Genomic DNA, 20,410 nt, shown 5'->3' with positions numbered 1-20,410 from the left:
AAATTCCTCCTCACCCCAAGCGCCCTCTGGAAGCGGTGGGGCGTTCCAAATAAAGAAACAAACGTGCCCAAGGTAAACCATTCCTAGTTTCCGGGCAGCGTGGGTGGCTGTGCCGCAATACTTACGTCCCGTGGCCCCGCAGGGCCTGGCCAGCACAGCCCCAGGCACCCGCAGGCTCTCCTCGCCCGCAGGACGCGTTTTCGTGCCACTGATCTGACCGCTCTGACTTTCCGTGGCACAAATCCTTCCAAGGCAAAATTCAACTTTAAAACCTTCCGTCGGTGTTAAGCCATTAACCTAATGCTTGAACGCTTATGGAAACTTAAGAAGAAAAAAATAAAACCCCTATTGAACCACTTGCAATCGGAGACCTGAATGGGCTCGATATAAAACCCACTCAACTCAACGGCAGCAATAGGCTTCCCTGGACGTTGGACTAGATCCAGCTTAAAAGTTTCCATTAAATAAACTAGGCTAAGCGCATCAGCTGCATAGAAACTAACTCGGTGTAACAGGAGCATCTGTTCTTCACATCCACCATTTTCTTATAGTCTTAACTCCCCCGTGCTGCGGTGACACGAGTTGCCATACAAATCACTCATCGCTGTGGTGCAGCTACGCGCCGGCTCCCGACAGCAGCTGGCCTCACTGCCTCGTCATGCTGTGGATGAACCATCGATTACAAGGTAGCACGCATGCCGTATGAACTACTCGAGCAGGTAGCTTTCGTTTGTCAAAAAACAGCTTAATGTATTTCGTATGATGGCATTACAAAGCGAAGTTAATGTCTGTATTGAGACAGCTGAGGAGCACACCTCGGAACCATTTATACACAGTACAAAGCAAATGTTTACCCAAGTACAAATGAAACAGGTTGACAATTAGCTAATGTAGCTTTGTGGACATAAACCAGGTACATTCGAGCAGAACCAACATAAAATAAAAAGGAAACAGCCCTTTTCCTATCCCATGCTAAGAGCACCACGGTTAGTGGTTTGGGAAGCCTCTGTCACGTTGAAAAATTTCCTCGCCGGGGTTTAATGTGTTTATTCTACTGCTACTCTGCTGGGATAAAAATAACATCAGCAGGGCACGCTAGCTGTACGGAGGAGCCACTGTCAATACTACAGTAATTGACAACATACAATTAAGTCTCACACCTGTTTATTGTAAGTAATTCATAGATAACCACTTCTAGTATACATTTTCATATCGGCTTTTAATGCTTTTGTTTGTTTTAAGCTCAGGGACGCCCAAACTTCATCTAAGGGTCATCTCTGCCGTTTACCCAGACCCAGAACGCTACACCTACTACGTAAAACTGGTGCAAGTTGGTCTCATTGCCACAGGTAGCAGAGATGGCTTGGAAACTACACATCCCAACATGCAAGGCCCCACCAGCGCGGGCTGCTCTACGCTACGGGAGGAAGGAGTTTTGCTGGGGCGCGTTCGCCTCACGTGCCTCGGTTCGGCCGGGGCGGCCGGAGTCATGCAGCTGCCTGCACGCAATGCTCTACACAGTGCAAAAACGAAGACCTCTACACATCTGGAGTAAGAACAGTGGTAACAAAGTCATAGCTACATATTCTTCTCTACATTTTTGTTTATTGAGACAAACTAATTAAAAGGCACAAACATAGGGCATATGTTTACATGGACATTATAACAAACATATACATTAAAAGTGTAGGAATGTGTTTCCTTTCTGCTAAACAGAAAGTTCCTAAGCTTTTATATATACAAAAGTTGTACAATTTGATGTCCTAAAGTACAAAAGATCATTTATAAAATTATTTTACACTAAGCTCTATTTTTTTTTTGTTTTTGTTTTACTATGTAGTCCAAGCCCCTAGAACAGTTTCACGTAATGATACAGATACCTGTCACCTGAGCCAGCAGCCTGGCAATCACTGCTTGTACTGACACGGCAGGGTACAAACGGAAGCAGTCCATTTTGACTAGTCAGTCCTGCTAGCACTCTGTGAAAATGCGCACACGCTACTCTCCATAGCTTTCAACTTCATTAAGATAAAAACATCTCAACTGTAATTTTATTTTATTTTATTTTTTTTAATGTAGAGTCTTGGGTTTAGGGTGGTTGTTTTTTTTAAACAAAGTTTTAAAAACGTGAATATGTGACATGATAGTCTAAAAAGTATATCTGTTTCCCTAGATTTTGCTTTCTACTTTATGTACAGATAAACAGGTTAAGAAATAAAAAGCACATGTAGCTTAAACATGTGTGACCATTTGTGAAGAAGTTCTGGGCTGGATAGTCCAAACCATCACCCCAGAACTCCCACAAACTGATAGAAATGTGTTAACACAATAGAAGAGTAACGTAAAAATGATGATGTTTGCAAATATTTACAAAGTTGAACAGATTTGCACAACACTTGATTAAGAAATAGGGGAGAAATTAAAAGACGCTCTCTGCTTGTCCTGGAGGGGCATCCTACCTAGTTAGTGGTTAGAATAAAAACTGTATACAATTTAATATAAGACAAAACTTCTAGTGAACAACTAACACGTCTGTCCCCTGCTGTAACACCAGCAGGCTCTGATTGGGAGGCAGAGGGCATAAAAATCATACCCAGTGCCTCCAGAATCTTCCAGCTTAAAGCAATATTTCTTAAGTTTCAAAGCACTCCTTTTGCTCCTAGATAAGAGTCCCATAGGGGTCTGACTGTTCAGAGACCATGTTTACACACATTGCGACTCCTCTTCTGTCAGCCATGGCTGTTTCTCACCAAACAGTAACAGTTTTTTTAAAAAAAATGTTGACTACAATGCTATATTCCCTTAGGGTAATATGTTGGGTAATATTTACATCTCCAAATATCAGGTCACAATCCCTATTATATGTTGAAGTTAGAATGATAAGTTATCATATGCTTTGCATATCAGAGCTGGTATCACCTTTCCCATAGGGAATGCTGCCTGAAATTATCATATTCCCAAAGGTAAAATGCATATTTTCTCCAAAATGCATTTTTTTTTTTAAATGACAACATTGTAATGCATTTACTCATAAAAAAAAACATCAACAACAGACAAAGATTCTACACTAGCTCAGAAACAGTGGACTTAACGACTGGCAAGTTAAAATTAGCCATCCACCCTGTTAAAGATACAGAGGGGTCTTTGCTAGTGTTTAGATTAAAATAATTTTCTAAGTTATAATTTGGGGGATAAAACATAAAACTGTTTTTTAATGACCTTTTTTTTTTTTTTTTTAAACTCTGGCAAATAAGTATCTGCTCTAATTCAGCATCAGTCAGCTAAAAGGTAAAACTTACTTTAAATGAAGTGCTCCAGTGAAACTCAAGTTTGAACCATATGAGCCAAATCAACAGGGGAAGATGCTACTACGGTCTCTGATGGTGCACGTTGCCCCAGTGTCTTAGTCTGAATTTATTATTAACTAAAACAAAACAAAACAAAACAAAAAAAAAAAAACCCAACCAAACAAAACCCAAAAAAGAACTGCTGGTAAGGATTCCACTTTAATCCTTTTTAATACTGTGTAGAAGTTCTTTACCAGGGAGGAGAGGTGGGCAAGGCCTGGGGCAGGAAAGGCATGCTCTCTACTGGTCTCATGGCTATATTTAAGGGACCAGCTAACGTCATGGGTGTGGGGAGGTTCATGGGAGACGTGATAGTGACTGGATGCGCTATATTCACTGGAGCGGTTACTGGGGTGGGTAAATTGACTGGTGTGGTGAGCGTTAATGGAGATGTCATGGATAATGGACTGGTTATAGTTACAGGATGCCCTAGGTTCATCGGACTGGATATATTAACTGCACTTGATACATTTACTGGACTTCTCATGCTCATTGCAGCTGCCACTGTGACTGGGTTTGTGATAGTCCCAGAAGCCACAGAGGACGTTATATTGAATGGAGTAGTAAGAGTCACAGGCGTAGTAGCAGCAGTGGAGGTTTGGCACAAGTTAGCAGCTTCTAAAAATGAGACATAAAAAGACAAAAAGTTTTTAACACATAAAAAACCATAGACAAGATTTAAAAAAAACAAAAACAAAAACAAAAACCAAACAAGAACAGGTACAAATTCTGGAATAATTTTCTTTAGGAATTATTAGTAAGTTAAAACTGTTAACATTCTATAGCCTACAAGAAATACAAACTCTCATGCAGTTCATTTCAATTCAATATTTTTTTTCCTGAGAAGTCAAGCGAGGTTGTCTTATAAAGAGGGTTTTGATGTTCATAAAAACAGCATCGTACAATCAAGAAAATCCTCCCAAGAGGAACATTATAAATAGAGGAGAGAGTGTACATACCGAATGGTACGTACTCTATAGCCTTCTCAAAGGTGAACTGACATTCTGTGAAGGTTTTAAAAAGTAGTTATTAGGGACTGATAAGCAAAGCTCGTTTCAATATTTACCTGCTTATTTCAGTCTTAATTATTGCTACTAAATTGTTCCACTGATCACAGCACTTCTACTTAGCAATTTTCAAGGCTACCCAGTCAGTACCTCCTTCAACCCCCATTATCTCCTCAGCTTTCACATAAGCTACAGCTCCACACCAAGTTGTTCTGTTTTCTGGGGTTTTTTTGGGTTGTTTGGCTCTTTTTTTTTTTTTTTTTTTTTTTTTTACTTTGTTCTGCAGTAAGCAGGAATTCAGTGCCGAACGAGGCAGACTCAGGAGGCCAGTGCCTGGGCCTGCTGCCGGTGAGCTCCAGCGGGGCTGGGCATGGGGGGAGCGGGCACCGGTGGCCAGGGGGGAGCAGGAACTGGTGGCCCGGGATGCCGGGGGATCACTAGGCATCCGTCAGCACCACCTGCCGGCTACCCAGACTAGGAGGCTCCAAAAACAAGCGGGTCGGTGGAGGCGGGTAAAGGGAAGGGATGACTGCTAGAGAAACCAACAAAAATATAGTCTAGGTCAACGTTACGGCACTTCTAAGTCGTGTCTTATTCCACATTTGTAGGGTAGGACACCAAGCTCAGTCTACACCCACGTTTCAGGAGGTAAGCCAGGAGCAAAGAGTCCACTCTTGCCACTCGGGCAATACAAATGTACCAAGACAGAGTTAACTTTGAAAGCAACATTAGCCCCATTCAAGGGTTACTGTTGGTTCTTCAAAGTCCGTATCTAGGAGGGGTGGAAAGGAAGGGAAAGAGTAAAAAAAAAAATTTAAAAAATTGTGAAAATAAATCATATTGGACTCAAAAAATCCCATATAGTGTTGTAAAGCCAATGCAACAGGTGGCATTAGCACAGGAGAACCAGCATGGGACGAGTGGCACCCAGGCGTGGCACTGACTGGTCTAGCTCGCCTTCCAAGCACAGGCACACGCAAAGACACGTCCCACCCCCTGCCCCTTCCCCACCTCAGTTACACTAATACCCATCTGACCACACTCCTACCCACCCACCCACCTCCCCCACCCGCCATCCTGACCAAAACCGCTGTTTCTGTTAAAGCACATTCAACAATCTCAGTAAGAAAGGAAGGGAGGAGGGAACAAGACATAGGAAGGAACAAGCAGAAAAAAAATTTCTCAGAGATTTTCTAAATCTGACACCCATTTGCTTTATCTATTTAGTGGCCTGATGATATATAACGTTTCTGTTATCACTACATTCTAACACAAATAAGCTGTTTCTATACTGTCTGATCACAGAATTCAATTCAACTGGAAAAACAATCAAGGTGAAAGGAGCTAGCAGCCTAATACACAAACAAGACCTAGAAAAGAAAAAAGATTGAAGAAACTGAAAGGAAGTTTAGGAGAAAAGAAAAAATATAAGGTGAGCCAAATACATTTATTACTAAAAACAGCTAGAGAAAAACAGTAAGTGATCACTAAGAATTTCTTCTAAAACACGTAATCCACAAGAGTCACACGATAAGCATTAGAAATCAAACTGTTGTGAAAAGAATAAGCTAGCAGTAAGGGGAGACTTTAAACTACTGTACTCCTAAGGACACTAAACTGAAGCAATCTATTCTTTACAAAACTGACACAGTGACCAACAGTAGGAAGCTGTTCAACTTCAGTTACAGTAGCGTAGGTATATGTAAGCTGTGAGGTAGCAATAATGAAAGACAGGATCACTTATTAATTTTGTAATGAAAAGAAAACAGCAGACAGAAGAGTAAATTCTATGAGTTCTAGAAAACTTTATGCAAAGGCAGTTACGTGATGCTAAAGCGAATGGAATAAATTGGGAGGGAAAAGATGAAGGGGACACAGAAAGCACCCACATGCAAACTGATGAAGATGCAACGACAGCGTGTTGTGTGTGTGTATATATACATATACATATACATGTGTGTGTGTGTATATATATGCACACAAGTTAACAACTGGCAAATATGCATAAACACAGCTAAAAACCACATGCATGTCGAAAGCACACTCTTGCCTTGGAGCAGACACAACCATCCCTTTATAACTGATGACTGCTACGTACACATCCAAGCACAGAGACCAAAGGGAAGCAAGTAATAAGGAGTTCATTTACAGCGTAATTTTGGTCATGTTACCCTCCTGCTGGTTTTTAGCTATTACTTCTAACATCAAGAATGGAATTCTCATGCAAGACATCCTTTTCTGACACCTTAAACTCCCTATATAACTGTAAACTCCAGCATCTTATAAAACCAAGACCATAAGTATTGTTTTGTTTTACCTTTCTTCCTTGCTTTGACGGCCTCTTCCCATAATCTCAGGGTCTCTACCTGCTTTCCAGGCCAACTTGTTACATGTTGCTGCTGCTGCTGCTGCTGCTGCTGCTGCTGTTGCTGCTGTTGTTGCTGTTGTTGCTGCTGTTGCTGCTGTTGTTGTTGCTGCTGTTGCTGCTGCTGCTGCTGCTTCTGATTGCTGGTCTCTTCACTCATGCATGCTATGCCAATTAAGTAAGAACACAAATTCACCTTGAAAAGTTACTGCTTTCTGCTGAGATCACAAAGGCTTCTTCCACGAAGAGCGTGTGGAATCTCACAGGATTCCAAGAGCAAAAATCAGAGGTGTTTAAAACCATATAATTAATTCTGTGCTTTATGAAACCACTTTTCTGAGAGCTAAAAACCAAAATGTAAGTCAGAAACATCTGCTTTCACTGCCAAAAATGAACTTTCATTCTGATTATTTTGTTTGTATTTTAGGAAGAATGAAATAAAAGACTACGGTGAGTCTCTAGAATTCAAACTGATTAGCTGATTCCACCTTTTCTAAACCTCAGCTCCAGTGAAAAAAAAAAAAAAGCCTTTTTACTTTTTATTGCAAGTATGACTTAAAATTTTCAGTTTACCTCTACATCACAGAACAGCATGTTACTACTCTCTGGCCACACTACAGCTCATCATTTCCACCTCCAACAACTGCTGTAAATGCCCCATGTGAACTGGCCTAACACCACCCAAATGCCTTGGGAAGCCAGAGCCGTAACCTTATACCTTGAAAAATAGTTCATGTCCAAATTTCGTGTTCAGCTCAACAATTAGGCACTTTAGACATTCCCGGTACCTTCAAATTATACAGGAATAGCAGGAACCGAAAAGATGTTGTAAGTTAATAACACTGTTTAAAAGGCTTGAAAGACAAAGTTGCCAAAGTTTCCTTACTCCTCCCTCTTGACTCCTCTGAAAACCCATTTTCTATCACTGTGTCAGTTAACTTGTTGCAGCTATTCTAATAGGGAAGGTGTGTAAGTCAAGTCTTGGGCTGCATACTAGGCACTCCCTAGATTCAGGCTTCAGCACTTCCACTTCAGGAACTATTACAAACATCTGATTTGAGCTCCGGCACAGCACCAGTCAAATGCCATCAGTGCCCAAAGCAGGGCTGGATTTAAATGCTTTTCTTGTCAGCTACTGCCAGAGGGAGGAATCACTGAGCCCCAGGGTCAAAGCTCAGAGAAAGCAGAGAAATCTTTCTCCTAATTTTGATGAGCTTTAGATGAGGCTTCAAACCTGAAACTTGGCAGATCTTAGCAGCTCTTAGATATTCTAAAATCTCCAGAATTATCTGCTGGACTTTAGGCCTGTACAGTTCAGGAAGTAGCACTGTACTTAGAAGATGAGAAAACTCTCTTCTTCAAGAGATGGGTTATTCTCACAAACTGCAGGGCATTCCTAAGGGGTAAGAGCACAGTCTAGCAGCAAACCAACTCCGCATATGCCCATTCTTGAGCTGAAGAAGATCCTGTTATCAAATATCTATTTTTAATCGGTGTGAACACCCAGACTGATGGGTATGCTTCTGCATTTTAACGTAATCAAAGGCAATTCCCTTTGCAAACACATTGTTATTAGAAATGTTTTTAAAACGTTCACCTACTTTTATTGATGCCTTGTTTACAGGTATTACAGTTGATACTTTGGCTCTGCCCGTGTGTCTTTAAGTGGCTGGTGATATATGCTGCACTCAGAAGTTTACCACAGATATTACACGATACCTTTCCTTCATGGCGCACCATGTGTGTCCGCAGTCTGTCTTTGGTGGCAAAGGCAGCAGTGCACGTCTATATGAAGGACAACAGTTACACTTGAAGTGCAGACAGCATCAGTACAGTATGAATCACATGCCCACTGTAAGCTATTTTACCTTGTAGGCGCAAACAGTATCCTAAGTATATTGACAACTGTAAGTTTTACCTGTATTTATAGAGAAACCAAAATCAAACTCCTAAACAGAGACTGAAAATGGAAGTTGGCTTCTGAGACAATTAGGATAAAAATCACACTCCGTACTACCTGAACTTTCTTAAAATAGCAGGTTGCCTTACCTACCAAAGCAAGAGGGAGCTTATAAAAAAAGCCTAGAACAGGCAAAGTTGTTTTTTGATGCAGTTTTACTCTACAAATATGAACTTGGTATCTTAAATTGCTCAATTACTTCTATTCCCATCCAACTCAGAACAAGGAAATGAAACCTTTTTCTAACGCTATTCTTTTTGAACAAGACTTTTTATTTAATACGATGAGTCACTAAAACACAGGTTGGAACAAGCACGGATATTCCAAGCAAAACAGTTAATTGTTCAAGGGCAGTCAAGTTATTTCTCTTATACTCAGTCATCAACTTACGACAACTTGCTTTCACCTTCCAGCAAAGTAACGGATCTAGAATCAACTATTCCAATCCATTTTAAATGGATATACTGAGAAACACATTGAGTTTAAGTATGCTGAGAAGCACACTGCAGACATCACTCCTGCAATCAGCACTGAGCTGAGGACGCCGTTACAATCCTACTACTCAGTTAAGCGTATCATAAAACAGAGCACCTACGTTGGTCCCCAAGGAAGCAAAAAGCCTCTAATCTTCCTAAAAAAAAAGTAGCCACAGCATCCTTTCAGACTGCCACTACACCTACATCAGAACAACAGTGCTGCTGGTATGTAAGGCGGATGTGACCTTTTTTCCTAAACTTGCTTTTCAATGAAAAGTAAAGCAGCAGTTCTGGAAAGATTATTCACCTGAGATTCTAACGGTACAATAAGGTATTGCTCTTAATAAATCATTTTAGCCCTTACTTGGCATTTGAAGGGTCTCTCTGTTGAGTGAACATGTTTAACGTGACAGCTTAAATGATCAGGCCTGCAAAAAAAAGAGAGGAACAGAAGAGAAAATGCATACTGTTACAAATACATAGTAAGGACACCTTGGCTAGCGGTGCTGAACACTGCGCTGATGACCCCTTGCAGCCCACAGCCCTCCGCACGGCAAGAATAAATGCATTCCCCTGGCCTACGCAGTGGCTTTCAGCTAGAGTAACGCATCGTTACGCTGAGACCCAACCTGCAGTTTAAAACTTAACCGTGTTCTTCTCGCGCACCTGGAAATGGTACGTTTGGTCGTACCCTGTGTAAAGGTGACAGATCAACGGCTCTAAAGGTTGGAGTTTGTCTCTGTTGCAAGCACAGATATAAATACAGCCAGCAGCAATGCAAGCTCCCCCACAATGCTCTGTCAGTGCGCCTCAACCTCGCTACGAGACAAGGAGACAGTTCGCCTGCCGTGCCCCATTCGGCCACTGACCCTTGCAAAGGCTGGTAAAGGGGCTCCATGGCCACCGCCAGTGACACAGACACGTGTCCTAGGGGACCCGGACAAGGTCGCGAAAACATTTCACAACACTCTCATGAAAGAGCGACCACTTGTGGCCACTGCCAAGCTGGCTCAGACCGAGACCCACACCCTAGAGGTAAACAAGGCTCTTTATCCCCTCACCAATCTTCTAAGATGTCTGGTTCTCCTAGCCCCTCGCTATGATAGCTTAACCCTTCTTGGTTATGAAAAGCCAATACTTGAGCTCGCCTGGGATTTTCTACATGGTACCTCGAGAAGCCTTTTCCACAAACACCACAGGTGTATGGTTTCGTGATGCCACCTTCGTGAGACCTCACGTGGTAGGTCATGCGATCCTTTCTCTTGAAGCGCTGATTGCAAATTGGACATTCAAAGGGTTTTTCATCTGAGTGGGACAGCTTGTGCCGGTTGAGGTGGTAGACATCCCTGAAGGCCTTTCCGCACATCTCACAAGCGTGGTTCTTCTTAACGGGCTTACTGGGCTTCTTCACCGTCTGAGTCACTGCCATAGCCGTCGCGCCGGCACTACTGCTGGGGTTGGTGGCAGAGGAAGACGTAGTGACTGTGGACAGGATGCCTGCGATAGTCGAAACCAATGAACTTCGGCTGTTGTCACCAGCGATGGTCGAGATAAGGGGCACCATTGTGGTGGGAGTTTTCTTTGGCCGTGACACTAACTTTATCCCTGTGTGGCAGGACTCGTGACGCCTCAAATGGTAGCTGTCCCTGAAAGCTTTGCTGCAGTAAGTGCACACAAAGGAGGTTTTAGGTTTTTCCTTTTTAATCCCAACAATAGCATCCTTTAATGTTTCTGGTGCAGGCTGAGGTTTCTGCGTTATTGGTAAGGGCAGAATCGGCTTCTGATCGGGTGGCTCAACAGCAGAGCTCAGGAGAGGCAACAAACTGTTCTGTGCTGCCTGCTGTTGGTGATGTGAGGCTTCGTGTGCCTAAAACCAAACAGTCACACTTAAATTCTATTGATGGGTGCTCACTCTGACAGGGTGAGAACATTTACAAACTACAGGAAAGCACATTCTAGACCAAAAGCCATTGAAGTAACAACTGCAAAAGGTTACATAATTTCGTTTTTGGACAGGATAAACCGCTCGCGTTTTAAATGCGTTCGCTGTGCAGATTCTGTGGTAAGTGTAGGAAGGCACACATCATAACAATCAAATAATTATTAAGTTTCCGGAGGGCAACACTTCTTATGGAAAACAGCTAGGTGCTTGTCAGATCTCTTACTAACACAGCGTTTGATCTTTACATAACAGATAACTTGTTTTGCTAACGATCATATCAGATGCCACCTTGGGACTATCTTTGGAGCGTTATGATTGTACTGATGGGAGCTGCAAAATAACGCCCCACCTTTAAGCCGAGCTTAGTGCATGTCGAGAATTAACCTGCAGCCACAGAAAGCCAGGATGTGATAAGGTGTCTATTTAAACAACGTGTTCATACCAGCATGTTAGCACTGAAACCAAAGCAACTTGAATCGAGAGGTGTCTAAAGCCACATTTCTACATTTAGCAGGTTCCCGCTGCATTTACACGCTGACCACTGCGCTCTTTGCGTCTGGAAACTAGTAAGAACAGCAACATGTTATTTTTCTCTTTGTCAGCAACTACTTTGTGATAGGAAGAGAAGCTAATCGATAAGCACTGGCAGACACCTAGAGATGCTGGAGAACACGGCTGGAGGGGGGGTGTTTGGAAAAGAAAAAAAAAAAAGACCCGAAAGCTGCTTCAAAACAGTCTATAGCAACAGCAACGGACTCTGCACTACAGGATCAGTGGGAGAAGCGAAAGAGAAGAGACAGAGGGACCCCCCTGCCCCGAGCGTGCCGCAGCGAGCACCGCTCAGCAGAGCTGCAGCCTGTCCTACACCACGCTTGTGTCAGCCACTGTTTATTCTAAGGCAGAAAACACTGTTATTAGAACTCATCCAGTCAGACTGGGACAAAACCCTAGCAGAGACAATTTTAAAGTGGTTTAGAAACCACACAGACCAATTCAGCCTAATGGAGCATTAAAATAAATCACTCTAGCACCTTAAGCCAGTTTAAGCGCATCTGTATTCAAGATGTGCCTCAGTCTCATCAGACCAGTTTTAAATCAGTCTCGTTATTAACGCAGCATGCCAGGTCTGAAGCCGAGTTTGGGGAAACTTGCATTCCCATTAGATCAGCACTGCAGCCTTCCAGGACTTCTTCCCTACTGCCTCCTTCACAAAATAACACGACTCGAGGCTGTGAGAGCTGGACACAACGCTGCGCCGGCTCGCGATCCCCAACCTGTCTACTTTTACGTCGGTTGAGGAGGGACAGCGTGACGAAGCGCGCTCAGGCTAACACTGTTCCTACACGAAGCCACGGCATTGTGTCCTTTGGAGAAGTCAGACTTTCTAGAAGCTCACTTTGGGACTTCTTTTTTTTTTTTTTTTCTTTTCTTAGCTGCATCCAAGCTCCGGCCGCTTTGCCTCTCCCGACCGCAGCAGCGACTACGGGCACCTCGGCTGCAGGGGGGCTCCCGCCTCCTCCTCCCACCGCACACGCCCTGCATCGCTTCAGCCGCTTGTTTTTCAGGAGCGAGATGCCAGTGATCTTTAGATAAAAGCCACCGGTGGCTACAAACACTAACCCACGTGGGCAGGAATACGTGCTCCCTAACACTCCAAGCCTATCTGACACGAAAAGAGTTCACGGGAGAAAGCCTGGATTCAGCAGGATAACGGGAGGCAAAACTTGCGGGAATCGTTAGGAGCCAGGCCAGCCCGTCCGTTATCGGCGTGCTGCGCCCCATCTGTGCCCAAGCCTGGGATGCAACAGGTAGGCTGAACGCTGCCACAGCAGCCACCTCAAACAACAGCCTAAGGGGCTGGTTTGCAGAAGCGATTGCTGAAGAGTCCAATGCAGAGCTCTCCTGGAGGCTACGCTGCTAAATCAGGGCCCGGCCCAAGCTCCGGAGTCTCTGTTAAACTTCTGCCTGACTTCAGCGACAACTGTGGATTTTCAAGCATTTATTTTCTGTGTTTTTAAAAAGCCATTGAGACATCTACATCGCATAAAAAGCAGAGAGTATGTACAACAGACATTGAAAGTACAATATTAAGCAAGTTGTGTACTTAAATACAATTTTAATTTGAAAAAATTCTGAAGTGTTTTACAGCCAACTTTAAATAAGCATTAAACAATGTTGTTAAACTGCATCAGAAGACACTTAAGAGCACCTAAGGATAGCTCCAGAGATACAGTTTCAAAGGCAGAGCTAGCAGATCGGATAATAGAGAGCCCAAATCCTTTGGACAAGGTTCAAACTTATGCAGTTTATGGATATTTTTAAGCCTTAAAGAATCGTCAGCACTTCAAGGTAACGATGCACTTATTCCTACGGAACCGACAGAGACGGTGGACATAAAACAATGTATATTCATAAGGCTACAGGCTACGAAGCCGCTGCTTATATAAGTCTGCTTATCTTGGTTCCCAGATAGCCAGCGTTATTAGCAGCGCTGTCTTTCTAAGAACCCCTCTCTGCAACAAGCTGTATTCCTCAGTTTCCGAGGGCTGCCTGCATTAAAGCCTTTTTAAAAAAGGAGCAGGCAGTATTTTTATTTTTTTTTAACTCGCTGTTTGAGAAGGGAGGACAGCACCTGCTGCATGCCTCTCGCCAGTCATTTTTATTCAGGCACAGACCACGGTTTTACTTGACCTAGCGTTAATGTCAAGTCAACATTTTTGCGATATTTTGATCGCCGGGGACAGGCTCTCGTGCAAAACACCCTCGTTCTAGCACTACTTTTTTCTTTCCTGGGGGGCAGTAAACAAACAAACAAACAAAAAAAACCCTGTAATTCGTGACCCGGAGTGGTAGGATGTGGCATTGTGAACTTCCAATGCCAGAGGCTAAAATATTTTTGCGCTCCAGCCTTAATGTGAGAGCAACAAATTAGCATGAGTCATATCTTGAACACTCTGTTTGATGGATGATTCCTCCTCACATTAACAGATACAACTTTCACTTTCTGAGCAGATACTAAAAGTGGTTTTCAAAATATGCATTTCAGGGACTAATAAGATCCAAACAAGAACTGCTTATTCAGTATCACAATTGTTTCTTTAAAAAGAGATACAATTCATCAAAATGCCACCTAAACACAATCAGACAACTTTATTTGGAAAGAGCAATTTACAGTCACATATCCCATGGCTAGCACGACTAAAATTAAGACATTGCAACCTCCGCTAAAAACATTAGGCTAAAAATGACAACTTTACACACCACGTATTCAACTGTCCCTTAGAAATCCTGTCACAGCTGAGACACGCGCTTGGTGAAACTCCCCCCCGCGAAGAACGGGCGCGTATATTCAGTCACTTGCGTTTGTTATTTAACTGATACCGCGGAGGGGGGCCGGGAGGGGCTTTTAAATCCACTTTTTGTTACTAGTTTTAACTAATCAGTCGGAACTTGGCTGACATGCTGGCAGTGAGGACGGGAAGGAGAAAAACTAAAGTCACACCGGGAATATCTTAACGGTGCTTTCTGCTGGGTGCCTTAGGATGCTCGCACCCTAAAGGGTTGCTTTTAACAAAATGACTCAAGAAACAATATTCAGCATTTATTGTGAGGTCTTACAGCTTTATTATTTTGGGGGAGAAAAAAAAAAAAAAAAAAAAATCGGAGAAAAATTTCCACGTCACAGTTTTATGAAGATGCTTCCAAGTCGCAGATAGCTAAATACGTTAGGCAAATGAACTGCTGACTCCTTAATTAAAAGCAGCACAGCCTACTCCTAAATCAAAGCGTGACATCGCTATTTCAAAACAGAGAACCCTTCAAAAAAATAAAAGACGAGCAGCACGAAGCTGGACACGTACTTGAAAGTATTACTTGGCATTTCTTACCGAGGTTGCTGCAATACCGTACTGCCAGCCTAGGAATCACTTCCCCTCAAAAACTCCTCATCTGGGAGCCTGGGAGGCAGGAAGGCGATAAAACAGCCCCAACTCGGAGGGAGATGGCCCTAAACTAAGGAGATTAACTTCTTAGCGTGAAGTTTCCTATGTGCGAATCACAACTGCCCACTAGAGTGAGAAATAATTCACAAGACCTCAGCCAAACTCGATGGCATCACCCGCATTCATCACGAAAAGGCGGAAAACCCAGCGCCCAGCTCCCGGTACCGGCTCCCGGAACATTCCCGGCGTGTTTTCGGAGGCAAGAGCACCCGAGCCAGTGACTCACCCCTCGGTACTTGCAAGGGAATAATTTTTCCTCTCTAAAGGAATGGTGCTCGCTCTTGGCGGATTTATTCATTCAACTCAGGTTTTCAAACTCGTGTCACGGGTTGGGTTTGGGTTTAATTCCGAGGAGGACAGTGAGTAAGCGAGTGACCGCCGCTGGGAATGTGCAAAGAGGATTATTTTACCTTGAGAAAGGTGATGTGTGGGGCCTTTTTTTTTTTTTTTTTTTTTGCTGCTGCTGCAATTACACATCTTATGTTTTCAAGCTCAAAAAGAGCAGGAGGCATCAGAAAACAATCCGGCGTGAAAGGGCTCGGCTCACAAAAGCCAGGAGAGGATTTGGAGGGGGGAGATTTTTTTTTTTTTTGGTACACTGGATTTTCTTCAGAATTACATAAACAGCGGTGGTTTTAAGTCAGTCTTTCGCAGACAGAAATGGGGAAAATTGTGACTCAGTTGGCAAAGGGAGGGGTTGCACGCTCCACCGTCCCTATTCCTCCCTATTACCGTTAGCATTTCGCCAGTTTTTACAGAAATCCGGCCCGCTCGCGTCCTATTTTAAAAGAAAACAAGCTCCCTCGTCACCCGGCCCCTGAGTCAGGCTGTTTAAAGAGGGATTAATTTATTCTCCCAGACACGGTGTTTGTTGCATCGGGGTTTTGTTAGAGCCCGGTGGAAGGTTGGTTGGGGTTTTTTGGTTTGGTTTTTTTTCTGTTGTTGTTTTTCTTTTTGGCGGGGGGGGAGACAAAAACAAACAAATCAGAAAGCAGCTATTTCGGTTTTTTCGGGAGGGAAAAATTTTTTTAAAAAATAGTAGGATCTAAACATCGCTCCTTTTTTTAAAAAAATAAAAAAAAAAAAAAAAGGAAAAACACTGCGGGGCGGCGGCGGAGCGCCGTGCGCGATCAGCCGGGGGAGGCGGGCGGGGAGAAAGTGCAGGAGGGAAAGGAGGGAAAGGAGCCGCCGGCGGGCGCGGGGCCGGGTCAGCCGCTGCCCCGGGCGGGCCGGGCCGGGCCCCGCCGCCGCCGCGGGCCGGGCCGGGGAAGGAGAAGGGGGGGGGGGGCGGGCGGGAGGCCGGGCGGCGGCGCTGACTGACAGCCCCGGCCTAGCGGGGAGCCCGGCGGGGCGGCCGCCCGCCCGCGGCCGCTGAGGGGAGGGGGGGGCGCGGGCAGCGCCGGCCGCCGCGGGGCCTCACCTGAAAGAGGAACGCGGTCCAGTTGGCCTCCATGGCGGGGGCGTCCCGGCCCTGGGCGGGCGGCGGCGGCGGCTCCGGCGGCGCGGTCCCCCCCTCCCTCCCCCGGGCCCCAGCTACATGGAGCCGACAACAAAGCGGCGGCGGCGGCGGCGGCTCAACATGGCAGCGCCGAGCGGCCGCTTCCGCTAACCTCCGGGCTGCACCACTGCGGCCCAGAGGGGGGAGGCGGCGGCGCCGCGGCCCGGCGGGGCGGCGCGGGCCCGGGCCGCCGCGGCGCCGCCCCCGCCGCTCCCCTCGCCTCGGGGCGGGCGGCGGGCCCGGGGCGGCGCGGCGGGGCGGCGGGGCGGGCGGCGGGGCCGGGGCGGCGCGGCGGGGCGGCCGCCCCCCCCGCGGGGCTGGCAATGGGCCGGTCCCGGGCTGGGGAAGCCGAGGCGAGCTGTGGCGAGAAGATGGAGGAGCGGGCGAGGTGTCCAGGGCCGCCGCCGCCGCCGCCGCCGCGCCCCGGTGGGGGCCGCCCGCGCCGCCCGCCCTCCCCTTCTCCCCGCCCGCCGCGCAGGGAGGGAGCCGCGGGGGCGGCGGCGGGGGGCGGCTTCGCCCGCGGGTGCGGGCCGGCGGCGGGCGGAGGCCCCGCACGTGCCGCCCCGCCCGCCGGCGGCCGCGCCGGGACCGGCGGGGGCGGAGGGGGGGAGCGGGGCCGCCCCGGGGGTCTCCCGGCGCCGCGCCGGCCCCACCCGGGGGTTCAGACCCACCCGGGAACCCTCCTCAGCCCACCCGGGTGGCCGCTGCCGCCTTCACCGGGCCGGGGCTCCGGGAGGTGCGCGGCGAGCGGAGGTGGGGGGGGGGGCTCCCCCGGGCCCCCTCCCCGCAGCCTCCCCTACACACGTCGAAGTTGCAAACTGACCGGGTTTCCTTCTATCTAAAGTCTCTTCAGCGCAGCGCCTGAATGCAAATCAAAGCCACAAGCAATTAAGTATATACTTACCGTTAATTACGTGTTTACACACAGCAAGCACATCCCTGACAGGCGGCAGGATGGGGCCCCCCCGAGCTCCCCGCGCAAGGGAGGGCTCCTCGTCCCTCCCCGGGGCACGGGGAAGGGCGCGGGGGCCGGGGGGTGCAGGGGACACCCGCGCCACCACATCTGAGGGGTGTCTGGTGTCTCTTCGGCACGCGCAGGAGAAACGGGAGCGCGGCGGGGTGGGTGTTTTAAAACCAGGCTGCTCGCAGGCGAGGGCCGTCTTCCCTGGGCGTGGGGGGGAGATGAGAACAGGCTTACATGACTTTATTATTTCTTTTTTTTCCCCCTGGCTCTGTTCAATCCTCCTTGCTCAAGCCCAGACCCACGCTGCAAATCTGAGGCCTCGGCCGCTGCGGCACCCGCTTCACCAAAACCACCCGGCAGGTCGGGCGCGGGGAGAAATACAGCCGCGTCGCCACCGTCTGCCCCACGGCTTGACCTCAGTAAGCAGGGCTAAATATGGCTCGCATCGATGAAGCTGCCCATGCTACTTCCTCCCTTACGGGAGAGCCGGGTGGTTTTTCTTATCTCCTGCTACAGATAACGCAAAGGCAGGTCCCAAAGCCCCAGCTCGGTGCCACTGCAGCGGGGAGGAGGGACGGGGGGGACCCGGCAGCCGTCGGGTCAGCGGGAGGTCCCGAGCCCACCAGCTCGGCCGTCGCTTTGTGCAACCTTGGGCGAGTCACCTGGCTCCCACGGCGCTGGTCCTCGGCCCTCCCCGAGCCTTTCTTCACTCTCCACGAGCGTTGCAAAACAGGAGTTGTTCTGTTCAGAGTGACGCTTGCGGTTGTTTCACGCCTCTCAGGCGATCTGCTAGCTTTTTTCCTTGAAACCCCAGCGCTCGAGTCGAGTGATTATGTCAAAATCTGTTTGCATTTAAAAAAAAAAAAAAGTTTCTCAGCTTTGTGACCCCAGAGGAAAGTTTGTGGCAATGTGCCCCGGGGGGCTCAGCTGCCTGGAGTGGCCCCACGGGCTCAGAGAGTCCGTCTGCCCCAGGGAATTTGGAGCCCACTTTTTTTTGACCACCCCAGTCCGCACCACGGCAGACTCTGCGCTGATGCTTTCGGTGGGCAGCGCTGGAAACACGCAAAACATCACCCTTGCTCTGCAGAAGCTCTGAACTAAGGAAAACAAACCAAAAAAAAGCAGTCAAAGGAGTTTGCTGGCGCACGTTGCCGGGATCGCAGCGGCCCAGCTCGCCCATAGACGGTTGGTTCTGCTCTGCAGAGATGCTCTCCCTGGCCGTGGCACAGCCACCGGCAGAGCAGGGGCTGCAGGAGGGCCGAGAGAGGAAACCTGCCTTTGTGGAGAGGGGGACACCACTGCCGCTCCTGGTTATTTTTCTCCCGCTCGGTCAGTTATTTTTGTTAACGCTTATTAATGAAGACTTGAGAGAGCTCTCTTTGTTAAGGGCTCACACTCACTTCAATTAACGGCTAAGAAAACTACCCAAGCGTATCACTGAGTCATCGAAGAAATTCTGATGAGCACGTAGGAGGCTAAACTCCACGTTCGTCTTGTTTTTACAACTAAAGAACCAAGGGGGGACACAGGAACAAAACCTAGAGGGCTCAAATCCTTCTTCCGAAGTTGGAGGAGAGGGAAACGGAGCCGGAGCCCACTTTCCTCTCAACGGCGTCTGGCTGAGCCCTCCCAGCCCCTCTCGCACCCCTGACACGTCCCGCAGCGGGGCAGCGATCACCGAGAGAAAAGCTGCGTCGGGAGCAAAGCGAGCTGAGAGGCTGCAGAGAACCCCCGGGGGGGAGAAGGAGCTCGCAGGAGCTGTATTTATAAAGAGCAAGTCTATGCCAAACCTGACGAACTTTCCTTTACCCAGAATTATAACTGGAAATATAAAAAGCCGCAGTGTTTGAAAACACATATTTACATTATATATGCCCCAAAGCAGAATAAACAAAGGTTAGATTTGTAAACTCTCCATCTTAATTAAAGCAGCACTGCTTTGGACAAACCCACATAACAGGTGGCTTGAAGTGTTGTGTTATTTAATTTATACCTTCCAGCTCCCTTAGTCATCGAGCTGGGACAGCGATAGCATCGGCAGCCACCCTGCTGCTGCTCTGGTACCCGCGGCGAGCCTGCAGAGGGAATTTCTAAGGCACCAGGAATCGTGGGGCCCATTTACCGCTGTCCCGAGGCTGGTCTTCTGCCTTTTCAAACAAAAATCTTCCCTCCTTTCTTCCTCAGCACTTCCCATCTTGTTGGGATGGATGGAAACGCTGCTGAGGCCGCCGGCGTGTCCCCTGCCTTCAGCGCCGGTGCCGAGGCCGGTTGCGGGGAGCCTCGGGGGGAGCAGGGCAGCACCGGGGCTGCCCCTGGGTGCCGTGGCCGTGCTCTGCCCGAAGCTGGCACTGCCAAAACCCCCACGCAGCCCTCGGCCGCTCACGTGCCCTCCTGCCACCCGGCACGCAGCTCCCCGGCGACGTCCGCTTCCAGAAGCAGCAATACCCACGGTTAATTTGTCAAACCCACCTCGAGGTGCGACTCGGAGAGAGAGGAGCTGCTTCCGCCAGCGTGCTCAGCCATGAAACAGTTAATAAAGTGCTTATTTGCACAGGCGCCATTAGCTGTCCCGCCTGCTGGGGGAAGCCAGGCAGGGCAGGGGGATGCAGGTCCCCTCCAGGAACCCAGAAGCCCCGCAAGGACCATCTAAACTCTACCCATTTTACCCCGTTATCCTCGCAGAACCCCCCTGTGCGTTAGGACCTGTAGCGGGACACGAGCGCTAAAATCGTGTTTTGCTTTTCTGCTGCCGGCGCATCTCCCACGGTTATAGAGTGGATGAGTTGGGCTGGGCGAGGGGCTGCCCCGCAGCAGGCAAGTGCACCCACGCACCCTCCTCACCCGGGACCT

General features: G+C 47.7%; 1 protein-coding gene across 6 annotated transcripts; it reads right to left on the bottom strand.

The window, feature by feature from the left end:
- Positions 1-1,585: 1,585 nt before the first annotated feature.
- Positions 1,586-18,222, bottom strand: VEZF1 (vascular endothelial zinc finger 1). 6 transcript variants are annotated; one of them, XM_074845808.1, is made up of 8 exons: positions 16,519-16,746; positions 15,325-15,479; positions 10,325-11,022; positions 9,520-9,583; positions 8,321-8,504; positions 6,672-6,884; positions 4,307-4,351; positions 1,586-3,965 (listed from the first exon to the last, which is right to left on the bottom strand). In XM_074845808.1, exons 2-8 carry the CDS (start codon positions 15,394-15,396, stop codon positions 3,538-3,540), a joined length of 1,704 nt encoding a protein of 567 aa, XP_074701909.1. In that variant the 5' UTR covers positions 15,397-15,479; positions 16,519-16,746; the 3' UTR covers positions 1,586-3,537. The 6 variants fall into 6 exon arrangements, with proteins under 6 accessions (XP_074701909.1, XP_074701913.1, XP_074701908.1 ...); XM_074845812.1 differs by lacking the exons at positions 15,325-15,479; positions 16,519-16,746 and adding an exon at positions 17,501-18,222; XM_074845807.1 differs by lacking the exon at positions 15,325-15,479 and having other exon boundaries at positions 10,217-11,022; positions 16,519-16,748.
- Positions 18,223-20,410: the final 2,188 nt, after the last annotated feature.

This window comes from Strix aluco, chromosome 19 (genome assembly GCF_031877795.1).
Source record: "Strix aluco isolate bStrAlu1 chromosome 19, bStrAlu1.hap1, whole genome shotgun sequence".
NCBI lineage: Eukaryota > Metazoa > Chordata > Aves > Strigiformes > Strigidae > Strix > Strix aluco.
The sequence above is the reverse complement of the archived record's forward strand: the minus strand, read 5'-3'. Positions and strand labels throughout refer to the sequence as shown.

Bases quoted from the DNA above. Each gene is read 5' to 3' on its own strand.
- VEZF1 (XM_074845807.1), bottom strand. From the start codon at position 16,551: ATGGAGGCCAACTGGACCGCGTTCCTCTTTCAG. The intron at 11,023-16,518 runs GTGAGGCCCCGC...GTTTGGTTTTAG, and splicing joins GGACCGCGTTCCTCTTTCAG to GCACACGAAGCCTCACATCA. The intron at 8,505-9,519 runs GTAAGGGCTAAA...TCCTTCATATAG, and splicing joins AGAGACCCTTCAAATGCCAA to ACGTGCACTGCTGCCTTTGC.